Source organism: Protopterus annectens, chromosome 2.part2 (genome assembly GCF_019279795.1).
Source record: "Protopterus annectens isolate FY-2018-M chromosome 2.part2, PAN1.0, whole genome shotgun sequence".
Lineage (NCBI taxonomy): Eukaryota > Metazoa > Chordata > Ceratodontiformes > Protopteridae > Protopterus > Protopterus annectens.
In genome coordinates, this window is record NC_056730.1 from 891,737,292 (window position 1) to 891,757,999 (window position 20,708).

The 20,708-nt window shown below is 38.9% G+C and overlaps 1 protein-coding gene across 2 annotated transcripts in view; it reads right to left on the reverse strand.

Annotated features, from left to right (window-relative positions):
- The window catches only part of MCC (MCC regulator of WNT signaling pathway), a 1,047,208-nt gene that overhangs the window by 68,032 nt on the left and 958,468 nt on the right, over window positions 1-20,708 (reverse strand). For both annotated transcript variants that reach the window (XM_044064211.1, XM_044064210.1), the window contains exon 15: window positions 12,287-12,384. In XM_044064211.1, coding sequence (XP_043920146.1) covers window positions 12,287-12,384 — 98 coding nt within the window. The remainder of the gene's footprint in view (window positions 1-12,286; window positions 12,385-20,708) is intronic.

Genomic DNA, 20,708 nt, shown 5'->3' on the forward strand with positions numbered 1-20,708 from the left:
TTTACATTGTACACAGCATCACACAGTTTATACCGTCCTCCTAGATCTTTTGCTATGATCCACAGAGATGAATGAGACTGTTATTCAGCATAATGTTAGTACAATTTCTGCACACATGAAGTACTATCAAATTAAACACTACTTATTAAAATCATTTCTATACTAAACAGTTTCTGCAGCCTGCAGTTTTCTGACACATTACAGTCAGGAAAAATGCTACTTCATTCTGGTCTGTAATTTTATACTGCACAAATCAATACTACATATTTTTTGATGACAGTATGAAGACTATCCATTTCCCTTACAGCTCGCTGTAAACCAGTGACCTTCCTTTGCCATTATGGCTCTGTTACTAAAACCAGTTAAATGTGACTTCTTTATATGCATGTATGCCTTTCTATAAGGGGAGAAACAGGACTATATCAGCAAAATGACATGCTGTAAACACAGTTTAAAATTTATTTTATTAAAGAACTATGCCTGCAAGCACTTTGTGTACGAGTTGCAAACTCAGCAGCACAGATGAGTAAAGGTGATGCGTTGCTTTCTGCCCTGTGTATCCACTAATTTCTATCCTGTGCATCCAATAAATGTTTTTAAGTGAGGTTAGCAGAACCTTTACTTAAGTGGTTCTTAAATATAAGGGCTATAAAGACCATACGAAATCTTGGACATGACTTCTGGTGCTTCTAAAGTGACATCTCCATGCTGCAGATGAAAGTGCTAGGCTGCAGACTACACAATCAAAACTACTTTCCAGCCTACAAAAAAATCAGCAATGGCTATTTCATCTGGTCCTACATTTTCACATTATTTGCACTGGTGCATAAATGCAGTGAAAATCTACTGATAACTGTAATGCTTTTTTTAGTACTGTGTTACCAAAGAAGTGCTTAGCAAGACGGTAAGTGGCCAAATGAAATCTAGACGAACAATCTGCAAACAAAATATCTGCAATGTACGTTTATTTCCCTTAACTAAGTGACAATAAAGCTGCTTGGATTTTGTATTCCATTTAACTTATTTTTACTTCAATATTCACATAATACTGTACAAAAATAATTATGTTGACACAGTAATTCTTAAACCTCCTTAACCAGTACTTGTACACACATACACAATGGGCTTTGCTGTCCCCAGGTGGGCATCAGCATAATGAGGACATATGTTATGCCTGGCTTTACAGCTGGCTGTTTTATGGAAGTACAGCCACATATGATTTCTGCCTGACTAAATCTGTTAAGTAGAATATCTTTGGCAGCTTGCATTATGGTAATGCAAGCTCAAACCTTCTTATTAGACTGCTAATTTTCAGGCTTCCACAGTCTGGGGTTCTCTTCCTACTTCTTGTAGAAGTTTAAGTAATTAAAAAAGCATGTACTTTAATGTTTTAGGGAAGGTGATCCTATGTATTTGTAGCTTTTACATAGCAGTCATCCGAGCAACAAATTGCTCTGTCTACAATTAAAGTCCACATGAAAAGCAAAGGTCCCAGACCTCAGAAAATATAACATGTATTTTAGGCCACCAAACAAAGATGAAAGCATCTCAGAATAGCATTATCAAAAGTAGTGACACTCTTATTATTTTAAATGGAAAAACATTATGAAAGCAGAATCCAGACAGTAGAAATAAGCGTACAATGCAAGCTGGCAGGCAATATGCATGTATGTATGTATTCACTTATTACATTTTGTTAACTGCGTGAGCGGACTAGTCCAGAAACTCTTTTCAGCCGCAATCCATGGCAACACGCATTAACAAAAGTTACTTGGCAGTTAAAGTGTGATGATACACACATTTTTTGACAAATGGAGTACATGTTAATAAGATATAACATATTTAGCAGGTATAGTTGCTTACAAAAGCAAATATGCAAGTAACATAGCTTTACTGTCGATTTCTGTACAGTGTTGTACACAAGTTTCTACAGAAATGGACATGGATGCTAACCTAGATCATGGAAATCGGTTCACTTGTATTGGATTACTGGTGTAAGGTATTAGCTTCTGATGTTAATATTAGTGTCGGACCCTTAAAAAGACCCAGTCTGACTTTTAAACAGATATCTAAACATATGCCAGCTGTTTGAAATAAAAAAGCCAGCCTTAGTATATTAATACCTTTCCCATTCCATTTTCCCAGTGAGTCAGCAAATGGAGCCTGCAAACGGCAATGATAGCCAAGCCCAGCATCCCTGTGAAGGCTTTGGAGTAAATAAGCAGATACACTCTTCTCACAGCAGGCATGATTTACAGAACGTAACGGTCACGTGAAGGTACATGTACACACAAGAAATGCATGACATTGAGGAAAATGAAACCAGATAAAAATGTACTGTAGCTAAGAATGCTGAGACGATGAATGGCAGGGCCGCTGCTAAGCACAAAACAACCACGCAGACTAAGCCAGACATGAGTTTCATACAGAAAAGTACCAACCAGTAGTCTGCAGCACCTGGAAACAGAGCTCTCAGCTTCTTTGCTTAAGAATTAGGGAAAAAGCCAAAAATAATGGCGGGACACTTGGGTCCAAAATTAGGTACAACTCATAAATATTACACTAATTCACTTTAAAAAGTTAGCAGAGAATCTTGTTTTGCATCAACAAGCCTTTTTTGAGCCATAAAAATGAAATGTTAATCGTTAGCATTATTGACCGTCTGTAATCCTTTTTTGAGCAATAAATATGAAACGTTAATGTTTAGCACTATTGACTGTCTGTAATACTTAGTGATTTACCAGAAAAAAAGAAACTCCTGAAAGCAGGACACAAACATGAAGCAAAATTAGGGATGTCTGTAAAACTGGGGACAGTTCGGATTACGCCTGTAAACTACATACAAGTGTCAGTACTGAAAAGCCTTTCATCCTGTAATAGTAATCAGAAACCTAAGCTCATTCTGATTTTATTTCAGAGATCTATAAAAATTCAGGAAGCTATTGCTCACAAAAGTATGGATAACTATATGTGAAATTGGGGATGTTAAAAAGGGATATGATGCAATATCAATTTTAAGTTACTGTTTCTGCCACCTCTTATATAACATAAGTTCAGGAAAGTCAAATATAATAGTTATGAGAAGCAGATGAACTCAGAAGCACCACTTGTAAATAGACAAAGAAAATATTTTTAACTTAACTTAAACCTTAAGACATGGCTTCCAACAAAACCAGAAGCTCTTCAGTAGAGGAAAAATAGATACTGTATTTGGGAAAAGACTCCATGTAGCAGTGCTTTATGTAGGCATACAATGTGAAGTCTAAACAGTGGCAATGTTACAAGATGTCCAGCAAAAAGGCTAGGCTATGAAAGCAGCCATATCCTGCTGAAAGTGACCAAGCAGGGCGTTCACCTTCCTATAAGTAAGCATATGGATCAGCGGGCACCCTGTTTATAGATTTATTACTATTGCTTACAGACCATAGCTCCTTATGTCATTGTGAAACATACAAGTGGCTTGATCTGTAACCTTTTTGGTATGGAGGAGGAAGTACCAAGGGGTGTCATTTTGTATGCTGAGATCATAGTGCACTTGCACATACAAGAACATTCTCTTACATAGGTTCATACTAGGCTAATGACCACTGGGGTCTTTTGTAACCCAACCCAGTTTTGCCCCAGAGTTGCCTGGATGCCTATATGGTCAGTATGTTAGTAAAGAGGTAGCTAAGGGTTATGTGAGGTGGGGTATGTTAGTTGGGGATTAATGTACTTACTGTTAACCTTTGTCCATCAGACACATGGGGGGCCAGACTGGGAATGAATTTGCAATTTCCCATCCAGTAATCAATGCTTTGTTTGAACAGTCAGGGATGAACTCTGCTTCATGCAGATGGGGAGGTTATTCTACAGACCAGGAATTCTTTGAGACTCATCGGTCCCTCCAGCAGGTTCTATTTGTATTGAAGATGAAGTTCAGGTCTCTGGATTTAGTGTTTCTGATGCTGTTTGTCTTATAGATGTGCAAGAGATCCATCAGAGCTGGATCTGAAGACGACTTATACGCTAGGCACAGATCACCACTCAGTAACCTGTAGAAGAACGAGTACAGAGAAAGGGACTTAGAGCGATCTGTGTAGGACAGGGTATTCATACCCTGGATTCTCCTGGTGAGGAACCTTTGAGGGTGTTCCATCTGTTGCAAGTGCCTGGTTAGGTATGACATAAAGGGCCATGTACTAAATGATGGGTCTCTTAAGGGCTGAGTAGAGCGGTACTATTACTTCCTTGGATATGGATGCCATACCCTTGCTTATGAATTGGGCTACACAAAAGGATTTTCTTATTATCTTAGCTATGTGTTGATCGAACACCAGATTACTGCCTACATATGTTTCCAGATCCGTAAGCACTGGGTCAACTCTTAGTGTTTTACTGAAGTAGTTAGCTTGTGTGGACACTTTCCCAAAGGGGACTAAATTGCACTTCTCTGTAGAGTTTTAATCCATAGGTTTCACATCAGTCATTTGTTTGTGTTAGAAGACCTCTTGTAGGATGCTGGTGTCATGGGGGAATCTATGACAGCTCCCAATTTACAGTTACCTACAAATCTGGTGAGCCAGAGGCCTTTGACAGTAATCTTGTCTTCAAGAAGTAGGTACCAAATGGCAGCAGGCCCAGCACACAGCCCTGGGGTACTGTGCTGGTAATGGGTTTCTTGGTGGAGGTGGTCTCACCGATCCTGGCACTGTGGGTCCTATCTGTGAGTGAGCTGGCAATCTAAAGAATTCTGTAGGGATTTATGCCTAGAGACAACTCAAGAGTTTTTGAACAATATCTGAGTGGGGTATTGTATTGAATGCCTTGGTCAGGTCAAGGTAGGCAGTATGCACCATTTTCCAGTCATCCATAGCCATGGTGACTCTCTCAAAGAAGTCTATCATGTTAAGTAGGCAAGACCTTGCCTTAACAAAGCCAATCAGGGATGGGCCCAGTGTCTGTAGGTTAAAAAACACACTGACAAACTAAAAAACAACAAAGGCAAGGGTATACTCCAAACCATTTCTTTATGAAATGTTTTATAAAGAAGTGATTTGGAGTATACCATTGCCTTTGTTTTTTTTTCCCCAGTGAATGTAGGTTGTTTTTTTTCCCAGTGTCTGTAGATTTCCTATGTCCTTGTTGATCATTTCCATGATAATTTGTTCCATGGCTTTGCATTTTAGACTTGTCATGATGGGTCCTTTAGTTGAGAGGGTCAGCTGATGGTCCAATCTTATGAAGGATGTCTGTTGCAGTCCTCCATTCGCCTGGCAAGTAACCTGTTTTAGGCTGTAGTTGAAGAGTTCCTCAACTGATCCTGCTAGGTCATGCTTTAGACTATTTAGGAGGCAACTGGGGATACTGTCTGGGCTCTTTGAAGCAGTGTTTTTGTCCTTAGGTATTGCATCCAGGACCTGCTCCCTGTTAACAGCTGGGGGATATGCTAGAAGGGATTTTACAGTGAATAGTGGGGGGAATCAGGGGTGAAGTTAGAGCTAAATTTATCAGCCTCTAGATTTGTTACATGACCCTTGTTGGTGAAGGTTGTGCCATTTATCACCAGTTCTGCACACTGCTGAGTATTACCTTTAAGGTTCCTGACATAGCTGAAGAAGGCCTTGAGATGGTCCTTAGCCTGGACACTAACCTGAACTTGTAATTGGCCTTGTTGAACTTTATTAGACCTCATAGTTTCTTGTTTAGTTGAATCTGAGAGCTCTTGTTTCTATGAGAGTTGGTCTTTCTGATTTTGGCCATGACTTTTAAGGTAAGGATTCCACCAGTGTGGTTTGTCTTTGGTGTTAGATCTGGGCTCACTTCTGGTATGGTATGTACAGCCACAATGCAGCCATGTACATGTTTGTACAGGGTTTCTGTAAATAATTATGCATAGGTAGCTGTGTGCTCAGGGGTTGGGGAGCCATGAATTTTGACAAACTGGTGTTTAACAAGTTGTAGTTTGTGTTAGGATAGTTCCTGTTATGGGTTTAGTTGGGTTTTCTAGGTTGATTTTTTTTTTTGAGGGAGACAACTTTATAACCAACCTCACCAATGAGGATGTGACATGGGGGAATGCAACACTCTTCCATACTAATGACCACTACAATATGTCTGATCCTCTGATTGGACAGTGCACTATCTGGTCCAGGGTGTTTGTGCTGATAAACTCCAGGAAATGTTGTGCCTATGAGTTAGAGGCAGTGTACATTTCCCAGTTTTTAGAGAGGCAGTTAAAGTCTCAAATTAATACATTATTTTGTTGGATGGTGAGTGCCTCTAGTAGGTCCAGGTAAGAGTTGTGCACTTCATGGGTCACAGAGAGCGACCTATAGCTGCCAAGGACATGGCAGGGAACCTTGTCTGTGCAGACTTGGATGTGGATGAACTCAAGGGCATCATCCTGTTTAACCAGCCTCGAGTTTTATTTGCTGCTGAAGCAGATTGGGACACCTCCACTTTTACCCCAGTCTGTGTTGCTGTTGGTTTGAATGTGTGGAAGACACTGCAGCCTTCCACTGCTGGAGTACCTTCTGTGAGTTTAAACCCAGTCTCAGTAACAGCAGATGTCTACATTCTCCAGAGTCAGGAGAGCTACTAGGGTGTGAAGTTTCTTATTTAGGCTCCTATTACTGATCAGTAACACCTTAAGGTTGCTTTGAGGTTTTTTTTTTCTTTGCTCTGTTGGTATTTTTGTCATTTTGACATTGCCTAAAAAAGGCAATAAGGGGATGGATAAAGTTTTACCCAATATCCGAAAGCTTGGTGGGACAGGTGCAGATTATCAAGCTTAGTGGGACAGGTGCAGATTATCCCTGGCAAAGCAAAGTGGTCTGTTAACCATGTCCTCATATGCTGATAAATACTGTATTCTCCTGGAGTGACACCAGAAGCCAAGCCAATTATTAAAATTAATAATTTTCTGTTCATACTCTGGCATCATCCTTGGTGAAGGTAGAATGCTGCTCAATGCAAGGAACATACCTGTCTATGACACATATTCAGAGAGCTCCATAAATGTCTCTTCATACAATCCAGTGAGGCATGCCTCAAGTCATTTAAACCCATGAGGATTATGATAGAGCCATATTAGTACCTGTGGTGCAACAACTTCAGTGAGTACATAATATTGCAGCTCCATGCTCCAGATAGGTGACTAATCATTACCTTGTCCCTGTCCAGCTTGGTGAGAGGAGAATCTGTGTATCACAACAGAATCTGCTATGACAAGAGTACTTGGTAAAGTCCTTGCTTGCCTTATGGGCTTTATTCTTGGGAATTACTGGGTGGAGACTTGTGTGTAGTGTTAGGTGTTGCTTTTGGCATGTACTTTAGTGATTGCTGAAGGTAGGAATTGCTGTTTGATAGTTTAGGATGTCTTCATATTTTGGAGAGGTTTAAGTGCCTAAGCATAAGAAAGTCTGTGCGCATGATGTTTTTAACAACCATGTTTGTAAGCAAGGTTTTTGCCTCCAAGAAAGATATGTATTTACATCTCTCTCTCTCTCATACTGTGTTAGTTTCTTTAAGGATTAAAAGGTTATCTGAATACATGAGACTATTGCCACATTTTCTCAGGATGCTCATATCTATCAAGATGGCAATAGACACATTAGGAAATTGCAAATCCATGTTGTCAGGACCTATATCAGGGTTGGGCTATTATGGTTTAGGGTCTTTGTTTTTTAGGGGTCACCTGAGTATCTAGGGTGAAGGCAAGATGCTAAACCTTAGTACTATTTGGCACTATCCAGCTGCCCTAAGCTTAGCTCCACACAAAGCCTTTCTGTGTTGTGGGTTAAAGTTCTAAGTACTAGCTTTATAGGTTTGCTACTATACAGGGTACTGCTAACAGCCACTGAGGGGTGAACAGTTCCCCGAAAACATGCCTAATTTACAGCAGACAGAAAAAGCTGAAAACTAATTCCCGTACCCTCAGACCAATAAACAACTACACTTTGGTAAACAGGAAGGGTGCAACAAGTTTCTTTCCAAGTAAATATAGAAAAAGTAAATGGTTTGCACACGAAATTGAAAAAAAAAACATTCATAAAGACACCTCAGAAAAATCTGCCTACCATATAACGTAAGAACTGTCTGCTTCTAAGAGGCACACAGTCCTTACTGTTTCTGGCTTTTCAGAAGCAAACTAATTTTACAGTTTTTACTAAGTACAGTACAATACAGTATAATTTAAGCCCTCTCCCATGGATATGCTTTAATGGATAAAGCACTAACTCCAAGTCTCACCTGTTACCCTCTAACTATCACAGCTTACTTATTGATCCACAAACAGGGTTTCCTATTGTTTTTAAATTTTAGATGTCCTTCATGATTCCATGGTTACAAATCAATGAGAAGGGTAAGATTCATCAGGCCAGTCTCTAAACTAGGGATCATATGCCCTGGTTCGAATCTTCCTACAGCAGCCACTGCAATAATCCGCACATCTGCACAGCCAAGAAACAAAGCTTAGTCAAACTGTAATACACTTCCACAGCAGCAAGCGCACCATGTTACACATTTTTTTCAAATAGTATACCTCACAGAAAAAGGTGAATACAATGCAGTTTTATTCCCTTATCTTTAAAACAAGTACCTTACTTACAGAGTCCTCAACCTAAAGTTGAGGATTGAAAAAAAATCTTGGTAACACACTGAACTAACTGCAAATGTAGGATCATTCATTTAAAAAGCTGCAATATCACCTGGCTTCTTAAATGGATGCAATTACTGCATTCATGATTCAATGGCAACTGCTAATTGTGCCCCCTAACAGCTTGTGCACTGGTCAGTAGGTCCCTTCATCCCACCCTAGTTATGGCTCTGAGGACTTGTACAGATTTTTTCTAGTTTGATACAGCTCCAATACAGTTAGTTCATTTTTTTAAACATTTATATTTTGAAAGACTTAACAGTCTGTCTCAATCCTGATCTTTACTGAAATGCTTGTGTGTTTTTCTTTTTGAACCTGTATCTACTAGAAAACTATATTGAATACTTCTTTGTATAGACTAACTAGTTGATGTATAGTCTGCATCTTACTATATGTATACTATTCTACTATCTAATTATTGTATTTTGCTTATATTTCTGTGGAGCTTTTCACCCCAGGCCTTTGCTGAAAATGGGCTTCTGGTCCAGTTGGACTTTCCCGGTAAACAAATGTAAATAAAGTCTTCCTTATAGTAAGTATATCAGTTTAGTATTAAAAATGTACCCAGAAGTACATTTTTTTACTAAATTTAACAGCAGTACATCCAGAGTAAAGGAAACCTACCATTCCTCATTTTTCACACTTACTTATTACAGATGTGGGTTAGACAAATCAGACTTTGGAATCAAAAGTTGTTAGTAGAAATATTAACAACTTCAGACATGCAAATGATGCTACTCTAATGGTTGAAAGTGAGAAGGAAGTGAACAGCCTGTTGATGAAGATGAAAGTAGAAAGCGGAAAAGCTTTTTGTTTTCGATGTTCAGTGACAAGCCAAACAAACTGTCACACTGCATAATCTTAACAATTCTTTTTAAATAGATGGGGAAAAAGTGAAGGCAGTCACGGCCTTTAATTTCCATTTATCAAAGATCGGTGCAGATGGTGACTGCAGCCAAGAAATTTAAAGATTCTTCGCTTTTTAGAAAGAAAGCTACAATAAATCTGGGCAAAATTTTGAAGCACAAAGACATCACATTGTCAGCAAAGATCTTTATAGTCAAAGCTGTAGTTTTCCCAGTGGTAACATATGGCTGTCTGAGTTAGACTATAAATTAAGGATATTTGATGGAAAATCAATGTTTTTGAACTGTGATGTTGAAGAAGACTTTTGTGGGTTCCATGGACTGCAAGAAGATTCAATCAGTCAAAACTTAAGGAGATAAATCCAGACTGCCCACTCTAATGCCTGACAGTAAAACGAAAACTCAGACACTTTGGCCCCAAAATGGGAAGGCATGATTTAGCAGAGAAAACACTGATGCTTGAGAAGATCGAAGGCAAAACAGGAGGGGGGGGGGGGGCAGCAGAAGATAATATGGAAGGACAGCATTCCTGAGGTAATAAATATAGATTTATAAGAACTTAAAAATGCAGTTCTTGACCGACAGGCCTGGCATGTTAAAGTCCTTGAGGTCACAAAGAGCTGGACACAATCAAAAGAACAAACAGTATCACATCATCAACTACTGCGTTACAGTTAGGAAACCTTATTCCTAAAAGAAAAAAAACGATATCTCCACTAACCACTAGTTAAAATTAGAACATCTAATATAAAGACATCACTCTTGCTGTGCCTCATCCACTAAATGACAGTCAAACATGTACTATGCACATGGGACTGGATGAGACAGCGTCTCTACCCCACACTGTGTTACTCTAATACTATGCATCACTGTGTTACTGTTTAGAATACTATGTATCAATGTGTTAATGTAATACTATGCATCACTGTTTAGAATACTATGTATCACTGTTACTGTTTAGAATACTATATATCACTGTGTTACTGTTTAGAATACTATGCATCACTGTGTTACTGTTTAGAATACTATGTATCAATGTGTTAATGTAATACTATGCATCACTGTTTAGAATACTATGCATCACTGTTACTGTTTAGAATATATATATCACTGTGTTACTGTTTAGAATACTATGTATCAATGTGTTACTGTTTAGAATACTATACATCAATGTGTTACTGTAATACTATGCATCACTGTGTTACTGTTTAGAATACTGTGTATCACTGTTACTGTTTAGAATACTATATATCACTGTGTTACTATTTAGAATACTATGTATCAATGTGTTACTGTTTAGAATACTATGCATCAATGTGTTACTGTAATACTATGCATCACTGTGTTACTGTTTAGAATACTATGCATAACTGTGTTACTGTTCAGAATACTATGCATCAATACTATGCGTCACTGTGTTACTGTTTAGGATACTATTTACATGTTTGAACAGTAACTTCCATCCTCCCACCTCATTATACTCAATTATGTAATCTTATGACAATACTGAGTTGCTTAAACACTAGCATACCTTCACTCCCCATCATGCCTGTTTATGTAAGCCTAGAATACAACACACACACAAGCAGCAATAACAGCCCCTTCCACATTTTTCTCAGGGTATTTTTGAATTTTGGGAAAGGCATGCAAGCAACACTGTAGTTTATCTCCAAGAATGTGTCACTGCTTAAACTTAAAACACCACACAAGGCTTACACACACACACACACACACACACACACACACACACACACACACACACACTACTGCTCAAGTGCATTATACAGTACCACTGTTTGCACCTTCCCACCTCAGAACTCATTACATTTAGCATAAGTGTAAGTATAAAAGATGGAAGTACTGTGAATATGAAACATGAAGTGAATACAGACTAGAACCTAAAAATAATTAACTTGTGCGACATCAAATACAAACACCAAATCATGAAACCCCACAAGTAAAATACTTCTGAAGCAATACTATTTTTGGATTTCTTACTATAACTCTATTGCAATCTGTAACAAACATAAGTCAAGCTGCCATTAAACTAATGCTGTCCTAGCATACACTTTTTCTATGCTAGGGATTATATGGAATCTGAACGCAGAACTAAAAAACACTTCCTAGCAATAATCTCAAAAATGAAAATTATGCAGACATACACTTACAGTGACCTGCAATTCTAAACCTAGTTAGACCTGGTTCATCTTGTGAAAGAATAAATAAAAGTCCCAGTAAAAAACAGTTTAGGTGAAACCATAAGTGTGGTCCCAGTGGAGCACAGCAGCGCCCCTACCTATTTTATACAAGACACTCAAGAAATGCACCAACATCCCTATATTTCAAAGACAGTACTTAAAAGTCAGTGGCAAATGTAACTTTGTATACACTATTGCATGGAAAATGCAGTTTTTAACAAGAATTCCTATACCTAAATTTCCATGGTTGCATTAGCAACAGTGGAAAGATGTATTTCAGAACAGAATATGAAGAATTATCTAAGTACTGTACAATGTCATATACATAACTGGTAAATATGTCATTTATTAAGAGTTGACTTGTATTATTATGTATATTACTGTTTTACTGTTCCTAGCCACTACCACTGTCAAATCATCTGCTCATGAATATGTTACACTTCAGATATTTAATAATGCTGCACTGTACTGAAGGGAAGTTGGGGTGACCATCTTCCTAGAACATGTACAAACACAAGTATCCTGAAGCCACAGCAGCCATGAAAATTAGCACTGCTGTTTTAACATTCAGCAAGTGAGCTTACCTTCGTAGTGCATTTGTTAGTTCCACTGCTAGTTCACTGTCAGTATAGGTTCTTATGTCAGCTATTGATACAGACGGTGTTCCTCCATCACCACTGTCCTGTAATCCAAACAGACTTTTGTCAGTTGTGAGATCCATCTCTAAATTCATATCACATTCATGTGAGCCCAGGGGAACATAAACATTGTGCTCACATTTACAATCCTGCTTTGTAGAAAGTATTACAACACATCAGAGATAAGGGCCACAAACACTCATAACTGACATGGCAGCTGTTGTATCATATTCTAACATCACAGCTGTTCAAAAATCAGCCACAGGAATCCCATATGCCATTTGGAGATTTATCATGCAGTTAACATTTAAAAAGTGGACTCACGACAAATGTAAATTAATCACCAGTCAGTGTCTACTTTCTGAAAACCCCCTTTCAGTAATGCATTTTGAAAAGTTAAACACTAATTTCAGTGGTCATTAACTCTGCAAGAACAAATACATTGTCATTGTTGCTGCTCTGTTGAGTCTATTTTTCCACATAAGGCAGCTGTTGCTTAGCAATTGCTGAGCCTTGTTACTAGACTAAAAACACTTTAACGCCATCATAGTCAGCCTTGTAAGTGGTCTAACTTAATTTGCACCAAGCAGATAGTTTGCTCCTTCAAAGCTGCTTTAACTGAATAAGATGGTCCATTTCATTTTAAAAAGACACATAGTATTCTTGCCTTGGAACTCTACCCATGTCATGCACACATTGTAAAAGTCATCAAACAAGGACGTGAGCAATTACAGTTTCATTTTCAGGTCTAGAACTGTATAATGAACAATTCTGTATTCAATGACCACATACAGAAACAGAAACAAACACAGACACAGACAGAAGACAGAGAAGCAGTACGTATAATGGTCAGTCATACAAGTCACAGCCATTCAAGCAGTACCTATAATGGTCAGCCATACAAGTCACAGCCATTCAAGCAGTACCTATAATGGTCAGCCTTACAAGTCGCAGCCATTCAAGCAGTACCTATAATGGTCAGTCATACAAGTCACAGCCGTTCAAGCAGTACCTATAATGGTCAGTCATACAAGTCACAGCCATTCAAGCAGTACCTATAATGGTCAATCATACAAGTCACAGCCATTCAAGCAGTACCTATAATGGTCAGTCATACAAGTCACAGCCATTCAAACCAATCTGTACAGCGTTAGAACAGATTTTAGCTGTCATCTTACAAAGCAACACCTGCCTAGGAAAAATTCAAAACAGTCTTCTTTTACTAGTGTTAAAGCCCACCAATAAGCCAAATATCAAATAACTGATGACCACTCAAATTATCCCAGTGTTCTTGACTCATGGTGTAATGATTTATACACTATGTGACGGCTGTGTGAAAACACAGCTGTTTACCCTTTATCTTCCTATATGATGACATACTATTTCATAAGAAATAACATAAAAAAGCAAAATATAGTTTAATATAGCATTACCTTTCAATTTTAAATATTTTGTCACTACTGGAAAAAGAGAACCTGTTCCTTCAGATCTGACCTACTCCCTGTGGCTTGCAGAATCATTTTACCCCCTCTTTGTTTAAATCAGTTTAGGCAACACAAGTACTCAAGTTGTAGCTGTACATCCAAGGGTGCGGATTTATAAACACAACCAAGTATTGCACTGCCGATTTAACTGTCAGAGGGGAAGGGGAGAACCAGATCTGTAACTTAGGACACATATTTAATCCTTCTCTACCTTACGGAAATTCCATTCAATACCTTGGAAAAGGAAGAAGGAATGTTTTTCTCACTCGGACATGAAGGCTGAATAAGGAAACAATACCATGGTAACAGGATGGGCCTGCTATTCTGCACCGATCAGTTAGACCAGTCTTTCAGCCCTCCTCTACTAAAAAGGGGACATTTTCATGAACATTTCTTTACGGTCTTTAGATTACAGACTAATTATGTATGTACTTGTATCAGCTCCAAATTTCCAGAAACAGTCATCCTCAACTCTCATTATCTACAGGGTACAGACTGGTGTGTTTTCTAACGATTATCTTAAGCATGTCTTATTCCTCCAATCATTCAGTGGTGGATTACCAACGATTATCTTAAGCATGTCTTATTCCTCCAATCATTCAGTGGTGGATTACTAACGATTATCTTAAGCATGTCTTATTCCTCCAATCATTCAGTGGTGGATTACTAATGATTATCTTAAGCATGTCTTATTCCTCCAATCATTCAGTGGTGGATTACAATAGGGTTGGTTTGGGAGACCACCATACACACAAAGTTTTATGATCATCACAGCTAACTCATTTTAGTTTGTGTGTTGAACACAATAATCATAAGCACACACCATTTTTACTTAAAAAAAGTTAAATGACAGACACTCTGTGTATTCACATCTGTATACTCACAGTACCTACTATTTTGACACATCTGGCTATTCATCTTGGGGTGTTGTATTTCTGTATTTTTAAATTAAAACGTTTCTTTACTTAAAATAAATAAATAAATAAATGACCAGGGGTGATCTTGTGCAAATTTAATTGCCTTTCCATGATTCATAAGAAGACAATTAGCAGAAATCCCTCACATATTAAATAGTTCAGTTTTGAGTTGTGGACAGTGGAGCTGCTAATTTGAAAGTTGAGCAACAGAGTAGGGTACTTTAAGGCTTTTTTTATCTTGTCATAACATTAGACATAATATAGATATAAATAAAAATTTGCAATCATTAAAAATAAGGGAGAGCTGTGGCTTAAACATATTGTTAGGGAGCAAAGTTTTTTTTTAATCAATATACTGTCTGGCAACCAGTTATACTACTGAACTGAGACTTACAGTCCCCAGATAAGAGGTGGGGGTTGGCTGGTGGCTTTGGATGAAAAAAAACATGTCAGTTCTTTGTGAGGGTAGTTTTTTTATATTATCCTGGCAGGCAACCAGATACTGTATTAAGATTTGCAGTCAGTACACAAAGGACACTGTGGGCGGGCTGTGGATGGAAGAATCATGCTGTTTGCTCTGTTTAGAGTCTTACTTTATTTGCTTTTGTGTCTCACAACTGACCATCAGTGGACCCCAGTGCCTCTCTTAATCATTGATTTTATCTACCCCTCCTAGCCTTCTCTGACCTTGCTCTGATGAGGGTTGGGGCCAGCAAGGAGATCATGGTGTCTCAGGTCAGCATTATGTTTACTTGCCAGGATGGCTATTTCTTTATGCACTGATCTTCACTTCTATTTGTGCATGCCTGTTGACATCTGATGGGTAAGTATGCAATAGTGACATACTGGTGCATCATCCTTGCACTGCGGTGACTTACAAATATCCTTCACCCTTCTCCACTAAGGGCAATGCCCCTATTACATGTTCCTGGCCTCCTTGAGGGATCAAGCATGAGGGGCAGCCAGACATGCACCCCCTCCCAAGGATGGGCATATCCAGCCTTCCCTGCCAGTGTCTCAGATACCCAAGCTACAAATCAGACCTGTATGGGTCATTTAGGCCATAGTCAAGGTACTCCATGATGCCTGCACAAGTTTGAATTTGTGTGGACTAAGTTGGACTATTTACTTACTGTCTGGCTGCTGTTTGTGTGTGGAAAAAAGGTGCAACTGTTCCTGACTTTGCCTTGAAGTCTGAAGTACACACGGTCAACAGTAGAACTATAATTGCTGGGCGGAGGAGCTGTCCTTAAATTAGAATGGCCGACTCTTGCTGTCATGATCAAGTTAAACAATCATTAGCCTGGCTTTGCAAGACTAAAGTGCATTTGTGTAAAACTAGTTGTAATACTTCTGTGACCATTTTTTAATAAATGGGCATCTAAGGTGTACATAGACTGATAGGCGGGGACATTGGTAGATTATAAAGACAAGGGTTCAAGGTGGGGACATTGGTGGATTATAACAACAACTGTTCAAGTAATCTTAAATCAGGAAGTGAATCCCAAATAAAAGAAGCATTTGTGTGTATGGCAAAAACAAAGTTGTGTGTGTGTGTGTGTGTGTGTGTGTGTGTGTGCGCGTGTCCCATGGTTTGAAAACCACCTGGTGCCCAGGTTACACTTAATCTGCCACTGCACTCAGCCATTTACAAAACAGCATCCATGAAAGTAAGGGATTTAGTCCATTTCCAGCTTGTAAAAAAATAGCCAAGTGAGAAATCATACATTTGGGGTCTAGTAACCTTTGTAAGAGGACACAGGAGTCACAACGATGGTGCATTTCTAAAACATCTGGAGTTAAGCTAGGTAACTATTGTCTGAGTGACACTAAGTCAGCAACTTTTTCTCACAGAACAGATACCAATGTGCATTGTTCTCAGGTGCAATGAAAGTTCTGATAGCCAAGAGGGAATCAATGCATTTAGGTCAATTTTCCCAAAGCTACAAGATATGCAGACTACATTAAGGCTGTGATATTCTGTAACTTTTAACGCACAGACCAAGTGGCGCAGCATAAATGTAACATAGTTGCAGGCTTCGTAGGCATGAAGCTTGGTGGACCATGGTCTAACAAAACCAGGAAGGGACATCATAATCGTGTGGTGAGAATCATACAAATAATTTCCAAGCCAAGCAGGCACACATCCACTCTTAAGTTCTGCTCATCTTTCCTGCCCTTAACAGAGGTGAAATTGATATTACAGGCAGCAACAGTTGTTTTGGAAAACAGTACGTCAGTGCACCTTGAATGCCCAACTTGTTCAGAGTTTTCAAAGATTTCTTATGTAAATGGACTAGCATGCAAATTAATGGGAGTAAACACAGAAACTACATTAAATAAGAACTAGGGGTTCATGTTGAGGGTTGTCTTCTTACTTGGAGAAGGCCATGACATATCATTCATTCAGAAAACAACCAGTTCAAAAATCCTCAGGCAATGGTATCAGAAAATCATTTTTCAAAAAGAAAAAAAAGAAATGCATTTTAAGTGAAGAGATGGGATCAGTCAGAAGTGAATTTGGCCTACAAAAAGCCACATTTAAATTTCAAGAGTAAAGCACAGTTTGAGCAACTGAATGAATATGAAAGATACCTCTCCAAAAGCCAAAATATAGCCCACCTGACTACTGACTTATTCACAGGGTCCTAAAAATAAAAAATTGATAACGGAGCCTAAACCACGTAGCTCAGTACCAAATGGTAGTCTATCATCATGACTTAAGAATGGCTCCAATTCCTTGCCTTCCATCTCAGGAATGAAGTTCTTGCAATGGTGCCACATGTTTTACTGATAGCTAAAAGGGCTTTGTAAATCTTTTATGACAGCTCATATCAAGACACTATCTGGACTACAGGAAACTAACTTCTATACTCCAAAACAGAAGTGAAACATGAAGTTTTCATTTTTATGGAACTGAAAAAAAGAACAGAAATGGGCACAAGAGTTAAAAGCAGAGAAATCGATATAATGAGGTCAAAAAGATGCTTTCAGGACCACACTGACATCTTTATGAGGGGATTTGTGTGGAATCTTCTGAACGAGACATCAACAAGTAAACATCTTTCTTCATGGTAGAAAAGTGCATCACACACTTGAGGCACGCAAACAGAACATTTCAGAACTTGGAGAACTAAGTTGAATGAAAGTGGTGGCTGTTTTGATCTAGAGGCCCTGGTTTGGTTACATCATCATGTATTCCTTGTAGCCCCCTTTTGAGGGGAGGTTCTTTAATACTGCCATCAGACATGTCAAGGTCCTACTATTTTTTTTTTTTTCTGGAGAATTCTCTAAAGTAGATTCAGACTTGCTTCACAGTGCAGTTTCTAAATGGGTTGGGATGGGAAGAGGGTTCATTTCTTGTTCTCTCATATCTGTGGGACCTGATCAAGATAAGGACTACTCTGCACTACTGGAGGATGAAACACCAAGAAGTAAGGACCCTCACTGTCTAGTGACAGTTTCTTGGGATCTGAAATTCAATCTTTCACAGACAGGTAGGACTTGGCACCCTGAGTGCCTATCTAATGTTTTACTCATTAATATCAAGTCAATCAAAACACATCAGACCTTGCATCAGCTCTGTGTAACACATCTGACATTACATTAGAGATCTGGCTAGAATTTCAGTTCAAATCTTAAAGAATCTATTTCTTTAGGTTAATTACAGTCCTAGGCAAGGTAATATGGGGGGGGGGGGCATCATTTGTAGAGAGATACTGTGGAGTCAACCAAGGGAAGCTGGAAGATCTAATGCCTTTGAGTATGTCCTGGGAGTAAGTGTGGATCACAGATTCCTAATGGTTTAGTATCCAGCCAATATTCACTGATGTTCTCCTCATTTCACTGCTTGAGTCACCTGCACAATAGAACTTCGATAACTAATACTTGAGTTTATGAAGAGACCAGAGAATGCACTATGGAGCTTTGTGTGTTTACTCAGGTAGTAACTACTGCTACCCATAAATTTAGTCTCTCATTGGACTTTATTTTCCAGACTGGTCTTGAAACCAGAGAACTGTTGACAGGATTATTTTCCTGGTCAGACCACTACCTGGTACACTCTCAGACTTGGCCTCTGCAGCTGTCAACTGTCACAACCTATGGCCTATTCTGGAACTTTGTGCCCATAACTGAGGTAGCTGTTAGAACAGGTCAATGCAGATAATCCAGACTCAGTAGTGGTGACCTACAATACTGCTGGGACTGGTGCTCTAAACGTCCTTGTCCCAGACAATACAAATCATCTGTCTACTACATGGTGTGAGTTACTGTATGACCATGAGTTAGGAACATTATGAAAATAAGGATGAAGGCTAGAGTGAAAATGTTATACACATGCCTCCTCAAGGATAAGTTTAGTCTGGACGTCACACGTAAGACCACCATACTTTTTATCCTGCGAGATCATCACTGCAGCCACTCACCCAGCTGCAATCTTTTGACTGGAAGATGGGTTATACAGCTGCTTGAAGAGTTCTATCCTCAGAAAAGTGTGAATTAAGTCCTACAATTCTTTGAAGATAAGCTATCCAACATAGTGGTTACCAGACTGTTGCTGGGCTCAGTATGGTTATGCTGATTATGATGTCAGAAATACTGTTGCATCTGTGTATCCTTCTTGACAATTAGACCCTGGCCCAATGAGGTTCATTGTTAACGGATTTAAGATGCAAAGGCCAAGTATTTTCCAGCTTATGTTACTGTTGAGCACAGGTGTATTTCCATTATTGTTAAAAGAGGCATTTATTACCCTGATCCTACAAAAACATTTGAACCAGATGACTGAGAAAAATACTACACGGTCTCTAATATCCTGTTTACTATAAAGTTTATAGATAATGTAATTTAAGCACAAATATATTTGCACCTCATGTCTCATGACCACTTAGAAGCATGTCAGTCTAGTTTTAGACCCAAGTACAAGGACTTGGACAACTCTCACTTGAGCAATCAGTGACCTGCTGATGGCAAACACGATGTACTCCATTCTTGGTTCTCTTTGGTCTTCTGATGTATGTGGCAGACCATGAGATCCTTTTGGAGCAGCTAAAATGCAATTTGTGTTTTTACAGGCACTGCAGTTCATCTGGTTTTGGCACTGTAATTGAAATGGTCTGTCTCAAACTCTTTGATCACTACCAGAGGGAGGTGTCTAGAGTTAATTATTCTGGCTCCTTAACTGTGGAATGTAGTAAGACCCAGGACACCACTTTAGGGCCATTACTGTTCATGATGTATGCGCTGCTGAAGGAAGTCATTAATGGGAAAGGAGTCTAGTACCAATCATAATGCAGATGATATGCAGTGTGAATACTCCTCGCAGGGAACTGCGTCTGAGCTCATTATTGTAGAGGACTGCTTGTATAATACTTTGCCCTGGATGATGCAAAATCAACAAACTCAAGCTGGCAAAACAAATAAATAACAAGACTAAGCTAAGATATCCTACTGTCCATCCTGCATATCTTCCTCTGCTCTCCCTTAATCACCTCTGAGGAAAGCAGGTGGAATTCATATTATGTATCCATGAACTGGGTGTGGCTCTTGATGACAAACTGATGCTCAAGGATCAGGGTTCAATTACTGTTCGGACATCATATATCCATTTTATAAATGTAACTGGATCAAGCACTTAATACCATTTTTGGACATTAGTTCAGGACCAGATCATGTCGCCTAGGGACTACTGAAGTGCTCTTTAACTTGGGCTAATGGATGGTGACCTGGGTCATCTACATTGGGTACAGAACTCTACTACAAGATTAATGCCCAGCAAATCTACAAGTCACATTGTGCCCATCTTACAGGATCTGCACTAGCTGACTGCAGCCAGGTGTACAGTTAAAAATTTGATTCTCACCTACATTGTCCTTCATAACTCAGTTACTAACAACCAAAAAGAGCTGATGAGAATGTGTGTGCTGCTAAAGTACCTCAGATTTTTTTTAAACAAGAAACATCTTT